Source organism: Arachis ipaensis, chromosome B10 (assembly GCF_059453495.1).
Source record: "Arachis ipaensis isolate K30076 ecotype BB chromosome B10, ASM5945349v1, whole genome shotgun sequence".
Lineage (NCBI taxonomy): Eukaryota > Viridiplantae > Streptophyta > Magnoliopsida > Fabales > Fabaceae > Arachis > Arachis ipaensis.
This window is the reverse complement of record NC_142435.1, coordinates 4,436,684-4,446,603: the sequence shown is the minus strand read 5'-3', so window position 1 is coordinate 4,446,603 and position 9,920 is coordinate 4,436,684. Positions and strand designations below refer to the sequence as shown.

Here is a 9,920-nt window from a genome sequence, read left to right as displayed (position 1 = left end):
AGTTTTTGAAGTTTGAAGGTATCTTATCATTTCAGTCTCGCATATTTGATATTTTGTTCAGACTTAGATGTTGTCTTGTTCCAATATGAAAAGAAGCACTCATGCCATACAAATTCTTCTCGTGTCAGTTTTGTGTTTGCTTGTCATCTTTCTATTTGGCTTCCATACAGAGAATGATTTCGGTGGGGAATCTCTTGCCTAAGTAAGTATGTATTTACCGAAAATTTGTTAATGGATTTGGTGGAGGACTATAGAACAATATATAATAATTATTGTTATTATTATTTTAAGCAATAGTTTTTCAACGGCAATAAAATTCAACTTATATTATTTAGTCTTGTGCTATTATTTGTGACTGCTAGAGCTGGAAGTGAGTCAAGCCAGCTCATGAACTAACTCGAGCTCGACTCGTTAATAGCTTGATAAACTAAACTCGTGAACTAGTGAGCCAAGCTTGAGCTTGGAATTGAGCTCATAAATTAAATGAGCAGAGCTTGAGTTTGGATAAGCTCAGCTCATTAGCTCGTGAGCTGACTCGATTATATATATATATATATATATATATATATATATATATATATATATATATTAACGATCTTAATTATTTAAAATTTTATATTTATTTTTTATATATAATTTTGATGTAGGACATAAATAAAAAATTTATAATTTATTGATAGATAACAATATATAAAATTGATCTTTTTAAATATTTTAAAAAAAATATAAGTTATAATTTATTGATATAGAATTATAGATTATGTATTTATATTTCTATTATTTGAGCCAGCTCGTGAGCTCGAGCCAGCTCGTGAGCTTTCGGTGAGTCGAGCTTGAGCTTAAGAAATATGCTCGATTGTTAATGAGTTGAGCCGTGAGCTAAGCTCAATTTTTGTAAGTCGAGTTTGAGCTTGGTCTAGCTTAGCTCAGCTCAACTCACTTCCAGCCCTAATCTGCGATGCGGTCCATACATAAGTCAAAGTAGAGGGTAAAAACTAAAAAGTGATATTACATCATTTATCAATTAGGCTATGTTTGGAAGGTAGACTAAAACTAAATCATAGAAATTAAAAAATATAGATTAAATTAAGTTTTTGTATTATATTTAGTATAAAATATACTAAAATGTGTTATGTCTCGTATTAAAGAAGATTTGAAATTTAAAAAATTAAATAAAAATATTTTTAAAAAATGATATTAAAATTTCAGTTTTTATTTTTAAAAATTTTAATTTTTTATCTTTCTATTTTCTAAAAATATTAAAATAATTAAATTTCGTATTTTAAAATTAAAATTTTAGTTCTAATCTATAACCACTAAATACAATATTAAATCTCAATTCCTCTGTTTCAACTTCAATCGTTGAAAATAAATATATCGGGAGAAAGTAAATGCAATAAGGCTTATGTATGTGAATTAGTTTTCGTGACTTACTAATTACTATACACATCGGATGGACTATTTTTATAGCTTTTGACGAACGAAATTTTTTAACTTGCACCTAGCTATATTTCGACTCTATATATTGTTTAAATTGATGATTAATTGGATATATGAAAATGGAGAAATACTAAAATACATTTATATCTTACTACTGGAGAAAAACTCTTGCAATATTACTAGTTCGTTTGTTCACACGATCGAGTTGAGGGCTTGAGGCTGGAACCCCGTTTAAGGTGGGAAATCAATTAAGTTAGGCCCTAAAACCTAAAAGCCCGGTGTGATATATGTACGGATGTTAGAAGTACTTACATCATTACATGAGCCTATCCAATCTTCAAAGAATTCTAAAGTAGGGGTGACAACGGAGCGGATAGGGGCGGGTTTTTGCTCTACCCAATTCTGTCTTGTCGTACAACAACCCGTATAGAACCCGTCCCTCTCCTACCTGCGGGTAGTAAAATGTTGAACCCTAATATGTTCTTGTGGATATCCGCCCCTATAATTATTAAAATCCAATAAATAAAATTAAATTTTAAAATTTATTTAACCATCATTACATACATAACATAAATTAAAGTACTAATTATTTTATATATATTATATATTAAAATTATATATATAGCGGGGCGGATAGGGACGGGTATTACCTAAACCCGACCCCGCCCCTCCTAAGAATTCGTCCCGCTAAAAATTCGCCCCGATACAGGGCGGATAATTACCCGTTCCGAGCCAATAGAAACGGGATGGGTACCCGCGAGTTCGGGTGGTATTGCCATCCCTAATTCTAAAGTCGAGGGTTCAAGGTCAAACACTTTAATGTTATTGTTTGAACTTTGACCCATGCCCAAAAAAAAAAAATCTTAGTATTTGACCTAAAAAATAACATAAAACAAAAAGTACTTAAAAATCTTGAAATTTTGGATTAGTATATAATTATAAATTTCTTTTTTTTTTTCTTTTCTTTTGACGTGTGACTAATTCATTACAACTTTTACGCTTATTATTTAACAGTTAATTTCACTCAAATTATCCATACCACATAATCTAATATAAAATTTAACTTGTTGCTTAGCTTCATCTGTAATAATCTTTACATATGGAGTTAATTTATGACATTTTACTCCCACAGTTGTATCTAATACCAATCACATCGAAGAGACAAAAGTAATTGACTTTAATTATTTTGTCACCATTTATCAGCTCAACATACATAAATCTCCATCAATAATTGTATTGCTTTTTAAGCTGGAAATTACAAAATATTTTTCTTGAAAAAAGAAAAAGAAAAAAGCTTGCGTGAAACGATAGAAGCAATAATTTTATTTTAAGCTTGTTGTGACTTGTAAGATACGATGAAACAAATATTACTTTGAAATTATATGATTTGAATATTATAACCGATTCCTAAACTGCTTATTGTAAATCTCTGTATTCAAAAAGATAAATATTTATAACAACACTCAAAATTTAAAACTAACTAATCAAGCTAACATGAAAAATGAAGAATTAATTAAGAACTAAAAAGCCAAAACACGCACGAAGTTCCACTTAAGCTTTAACTACACTCTAGCCAGTAATAAATTAGGTTGATAGAGATTCCGATATAGGGACAGATTCAATCAATTTGTCTAATTAAGAGAAGAAACAAAACAAAACAAAACAATGAGCGAGCAACATTATCCTTAATTTGGAATTAGACAGATTTCATATGAAATTAGAGTGACAGAGAAAAAAAATCTAGTGTAAAAGGAATTCAATGCTGTGTATAGAAAGCAATATTACACACATTCGCCATTTTATTTTAGCATGATGATTTAATTTAATTTGCAACTATAAGTAAAAGTTATGGACCACAAAGCGCAACAAAGTTGAACCAAATTAAGATGAATAATAAGAACACTGCATAAGTGAAACATCCAACAACAAAGCAAAGTAATAAATATATAAATTGTCCCTCCGCCATGAACAAAAATGGAACTAATAGTAGTTCCCTTTTTTCTTACAGCACATACAGCATATACGCAATAGAGTTACACCAAAATCAGCCATCAAAATCAGCTACCAGTATAAAATACATGTTGAAATACAAATACACATTGAAAATAAATTAAACCACACATATATCTATACACAAATACATTAGTTGCTGATTTTAGTAGCTGATTTTGGTGTACAAATAGCATTTTTGTACCGGATAATACATGTCAAAAATCAAAGTAAAGAAATTAAATGTGACTGGTGCATATATACATACATAATAATGAGAAGAAAATTAAAAGACGAACCTATTCGATGAGAGAGAGTGATGAAATTCACGGTGGTGAGAGTAGAATTGAGAGGATCCGAGGTTCATCTCGGCGCAGTAGTAATCAGTAATGCTAGGGACTTTAAAAGAAGCAGCTGACATGATCACTCCGATCCAAACCCCACTTTTACCCTTTTTTCTTTTTCTTTTAATTTGAAGCAAAAAAAAAGATTGTCTTAGATGAGAGAAGTAAGATGATGATTATTATCGTTGTTCCAAGAAGTGAAAGCATTACTCCAATAATAAAGAGAATTTGGATCAGAGAAATTAGGCACATGATGCTGCTGCTCGATCTGGTTTTGGCAATAATAACCACCATTGATGAGGTTTTGTTGCATCGGCATCATAGTTGGAGGTAACAAGATAGAATCATAGCTTGAAGAAGAAGCAGCAAAGACATGATTATTTTGAAGAGCAGCATCAGAAGTGAAGGTGTGGAATAAGGAGGGGAGATTCACATCATCGTTGTTGTTGTTGATCTGAGAAGAAGTAGTGTTTGGGTGTGGGTGGTTGAGACGACGCTTGTTCTTCCTGGAACCGCCGCCAACAGGAACGTTTCTGAGGGTTCCACCTCTTGTCCAGTATCTCTTGCAGGCTTTGCAGAAGTGCCTTGGCTGTGACAAGCTGTAGTTGTTGTAGTAACAAAACTTGGTGTTTGATGAATCACATCGAGGGCACTTTACTCCCCCTTCCTCCTTCTGCTTCTCCATTCTTGATTATGATCAGGTACCTGCTCAAGCCATCAAATGAGATGATGAGTTTCTAGGTTATGATGATCATAATACTATATATTCTCTTCCAAACACAAACAAACAAACAAACCTCTTCTACTGCCCATTGCCTTAGTGCCATGTTTTCAAACGAATATATATATCGAGAAATGTTGAATAGTCATTAAAATTTAGGTGAATGCTATCTTATCCTCTCTAAAATAATATGTAAGTTACTCTCTCTGATGTGTCATATTTTAATTGGATGTTTATTTTAATGAAGGAGTACAATGGGGAGGAATAAATGTATCGCTGGCCAATGAGTTACTGCATACATAAGGCGGCAGGATTCGAACCCCCAACACTTGTTTAAGCGGACTAGTGAGCTAACTACTAGACAAACCCAACTTGGTTCAAACCATTACAAGCTAAGCTTATTAATTAATTAATTAACATCGATAACATACGTACGAGGCTTTTTATATATATCTACCTAATATAGTTTCACGTGATGGGCCTGCTATTATAGTGGATTTTAATTTCGATGGTTATTATTATAATAATGGATTTCGAATATATGAAGGACATTCGAAATCCAAGAACTAAAGCAGAATTGAGTAGGAAATCTTTAGTGCTTCAACAAATTTATGACCCTATATATTATTCTTGATCGGTTATTTATATTAGATGACGTTACTATATATACTTGGTCGAGGGAAGAATCCCTAAGAACTGAGTCTCCAATGCAGTAAATTATTAGATGGATATGAGACAAATTAAAGTAAGAAAGCATGGCAAGGAACGTAAAAGTGATGGAGTGATAAAAGTTCCAAATGAAAGGGACAAAAAGCCAGCATGTATGTGCATGTCTATTGACTCCGATATAGGTAATTTCCATTTAATGTAACAATTTGCTTCTATACTTGTATACATGTATATACGTACACATATTGTTATTGTTAATAATCAGAAAATGATAAAGAAGGACAATAAACCGTTAATGGGGGTGTCAGAGGAGAGGAACAGAAAGGGTAAGAGAATAAAGCAAAACGCAGATGCAGATTTGTAGTCTCCCAAGGGATCTTCTCTACTCCTTCATTTTTTTTTCTTTTTTCATTCTTTGTTTGGGATCCAAGTTGTACATTAAAATTAAATTAAATGATTAAATCTCTAAATCCATGATGGGAGATGGGTACCCACAGGCACTTAGTGAAGTGAGGGGACCCATGAGATTCCACTTTGCAAAGCATCAAAGAAACCCAACGCGCACGTTATTAACAGATTACATACCATGTTTTCTTATTCATTTTTGTTAGTGATAGATAGGGAATGATTATCAATAGGGACCAAAGCATCAACTCCCTTAATTATCCATCAAAACCCTCACAACAATAAAATCTAATGATATTATTCCGATATACATGCAATTCAACTGTGACAGCAGCCTGTTATATCTGCGAAATAATTCACAAATCATCATATGATTGCTTTTCACACAAAATGATTCCATCAAAGTTTTACCATAACATATACCTAGCTTTTGAGTTGTTGCCAACTCCAACCAACCATGTGTTCAAATTAAACAAAAGATACTATATGAATCAGGGTATACTTGATCCACTTGCATTGCATTGTTATTGCAATCAATCACAACAGAGACATGTGCGGTTCAAAATTAACCAATCAATTACCTACCTGTTGTGTTGCATCTATCCCTCTTGATTTTCTTATCCTTTTCATATATATTTTTTCAAATGAATGACACTATTACAATTTCAAGATCTATATATACCACAGTACACCATGGCCACGGGCTTTAGTTGAAAACCTTGTTAAACGGTTTATTTAATTAGAAATAAATGATCTAATAGGGTTTAATTTCTTCTTTATAATTTTAATTATTGTTGTTTATATACTAACATCTTATTATATATTGTGTAATATATATGCCTTGGACCGTTTCTTAGTAATTATAAAGGTTTTAACAGTGTCCAACATGGTGGAGTGTAGTCAACGAATTATAACTCAAATTGGCATAATCTTTTCATACTCACTTAGAAGTTATGAATTCGCGTCATATTATCTTTTGATTAAAAAAAAAATCTCATGGAGTCTCAGAATAATATTGCACAAGAATTAAGGACTATTATATTCTACAGTAGTAACAGTACTATTACAATAGGTTACGTTTGCCCTATAATAATAATAATAATCATGAAATTAAGAAAATAATTCTCATTATTATAAGAATGAAAATATGTAAGATAAAATTGAAAATTATATGTAATACAATGATCGGAAGCAACCTGTCAAGAAGGTCTCATTTGCAAACAAATAGCAAATCTTTGTGTTGATATTATTAATGATTAAATGTTATGATTATATGGTAACCCATATTCCCTGGTTTTTGTAGTTTTCTTCTTGTCTATTGCAGCTGCGAAGCATGATATAAGACCAGAAAGGCATTTTCAGAGACTATAATTTATAATCAAATTTGTACCGTCACATAGCTCGCTATATATGGCCCCAATGGCCTGATTATGATTTCAAAGAATTTGTATTAATAAATTAAAGTTAGGTCTCTCTACAAGGTTATTGCCATAGAAAATTAAGGCGATTTGAAAAATTTTAAAAGTAATTTTTTTGAATTTTTAACTTATAAAAAGTAGTAATATTAATATTTAGTGTAATTTTTAAAATTAAATTGTGATTTTTTAAGAAATTCATTAGGGGTTTATAGAAAAGTTAAAAAAAATGACTTCTCTCATAATAATATTATTTTTTATCATATTTCTATAAAATAAGTATTTTTAAAGACAAAAATTCAAATACAAAATAACTTATTTATAAACTACTTTTAATATAGCTATTTATTGTTTAAGTTATTTTTCAAAAAGAGCTTAATTATGTTGTTTAGTTAAACTGGGCCTAACTCCCGTTACAAGGTGTAAAGTAGGTGTTCAAATTTGAATCGATCCAAATTAAATTATTCATCTAATTTAATCTAAATAAAAAATTAACTGCACTAATTTAAATTTAATTGGATTCTATTTTTCGCAAACCGTTGGATTAGATCAAAGTTCAGATTTATTTTTTATAACCGATTCAATCCAATCAAAATTGCATAACGTGCTATAATATTATTATTTTATTATTATATTTACAATTATACTTATAACATATTTAATTTGTTATATATTTTTATATTATTCATGTATTATTATTATTTAATAAATATTTTATGTTCAAAATGTGATTTATTTATTTATTTTAACTAATTTATAATTTTATTTCTATTATTATGTTATCGTTGGTTTTTAAGATACTATGAAAACTTGTTATATCATTATTAGTTGTTTAAAATTTGATGTTGAGACTTGTTATATATATAATTTTTTATTTTAATTTATAAAACTGTAAATTCAATCCAATCCAAACCGTTTGAAATTAGATCGGATTGAATCGAATTTTTTTTTAAAAATCATCAAATCCAAACTGCACTGCAAGTAGAATTAGTGTTCGAGTCGAATAAATTTTTACTCAAAATTGATTCAAACTGCACCGCAAACACCCCTAATGTAAAGAGTCCCATTTAAATAATAATCAATAGTTAAATTGCTCTATAGCTATAGCTAGATCAATTTATAAGGATTACTGTGATGATTAGCAATTAATGACTAAAATCAAATCTAATAAGTAGAATTGCATCACTTTAAATGTGATTAAGCAACATATCCAACAAGAACCATAGAAAACCAAAATTACTTAAGAATATTGATGATGCTGACTAATAACTATATATATATACACACACACAAACATTGATCATAAGATCTTGATGACATATATATAGTCACCTGATATAACCAGATTCCGGTGTTCTAGTTCTATTAATTGCTTTTGTTCATTAATTAAAAACTTGTGACTAACAATAATAAGTACAATAATTAATTAAGTAGCAGCTCAGTAGTGCAGCCTACCTAGTACTAAAACAAGCTAAAAGCTAAAAATTGTATGGCTCCTCGTCATTTTTGCAAAAGACAAATTGCATATTCAACATTTCCATATATATTGATGAGTAGTTACAAACTGTATAATAACTGATTTCATAGTCTATCATTAATTAAGAAAGTAATCCACAAATAAATTAAACCAAATTCATGTGATATCTACTTTATTTTCATCTTCAAATATAATTAATACAAAGTTTCGGGCCAGCAATTTTTTAAAAAGTTGGCCAGCATTTAACCATCAAAAGAAAATTGAATGATTTCACACCATTGGATTTAATCTCACACCATTAAAAACACTATTGATGGCTAATTGATTGTTACAAAACACAAAAGTTGCTGACCCTCTAACACTCCTCTATACGTAGTCGTTCCAAATTATAGAAACATGGGGAGCAAAAATATTTATATACCAATAATATTAGAAAAATTTAAAAAAATAGCTGAAATTTTTTTATTTAATATTAATTAATTATTTGACTAAATAACTTTACAATAATTAATAAATATTAAATAAAATAAATTTTGACTATTTTTTACTAATTTATTTTAAGTAACAGACATTTTCGTTTATATATATATACTTTGAAAATACAACTTATTACAATATTATAATTACTCATTGTATAACTACTTTTCTTGCTAAAATATATTTTTGTTCTAGTTTCTACTATGTGTCCCCACATTTATCCTTGATGTTAATAATAGTAAAAGTGGGAGAGTCTCAAAACTGCAGAAAATTGCGACAAAACCAATTCTGAACTTGTAACTTTTGTTTTTGGCCACTCAAGAACACAAGAGAATCTCATGTATGCAGAAATCGATTTCTACATACACATCATCAATAGTATGTAGCTGAATGTATGGCTGCTGCAACATGCATCATGCATCCACCAATAATGTTATATGTCAAATTAAAGTTACGATAATAGTATCTGTTTCATGAAATAAACACCGTTCATTGTTGAGTGCTGGTCCACCACATTTGCTTGGACTTTTCCTTCCCTATTCCAACTTGTCAACCTCATTTTCGATTTTTCAATAATATATATTCTTTATTTTTTTTTATTATATAAAATATTTTATATTATCTAAAATTATATTAGACTCCATGTATAAATGTTTAAAGTGAAATACGCAATGTTCACATTTCTGATTCAGATCTTAGGATTTTGAACCTTTGGCATTTGAATAGTGGAATCTTGAGAATATCTATTCTCTTCTGAATCAGTCTCTATAGAGCAACATTAACTTTTATAACCTAGATGTTCAAGTTAGTTAAGAAGTCGGTTGGTGTTGAACTGGTACGGCTTCAAAGGTTTATGATGCTCGTAGTGGTTATTTGTGACTCAGCAAGAAGATGTTTTGTTGGGAGGATATGGATAATTGGCTTTGGCTTTGGCGTCAACATGTTTCGAAAAAACACAAATTTTTGACCTGGCTATGTCTTTG

The 9,920-nt window shown here is 30.0% G+C and overlaps 1 protein-coding gene across 1 annotated transcript; it reads right to left on the bottom strand.

Moving 5' to 3' along the window:
- Nucleotides 1-3,351: 3,351 nt before the first annotated feature.
- LOC107623404 (dof zinc finger protein DOF4.1) lies at nt 3,352-4,647 on the bottom strand. Its single transcript, XM_021112819.2, has one exon. The coding sequence runs from the start codon at nt 4,456-4,458 to the stop codon at nt 3,925-3,927; it is 534 nt and encodes a 177-aa protein (XP_020968478.2). The 5' UTR covers nt 4,459-4,647; the 3' UTR covers nt 3,352-3,924.
- Nucleotides 4,648-9,920: the final 5,273 nt, after the last annotated feature.

Excerpts from the sequence above, each read along its gene's own strand:
- LOC107623404 (XM_021112819.2), bottom strand. The coding sequence starts at position 4,458 with ATGGAGAAGCAGAAGGAGGAAGGGGGAGTAAAGTGCCCTCGATGTGAT.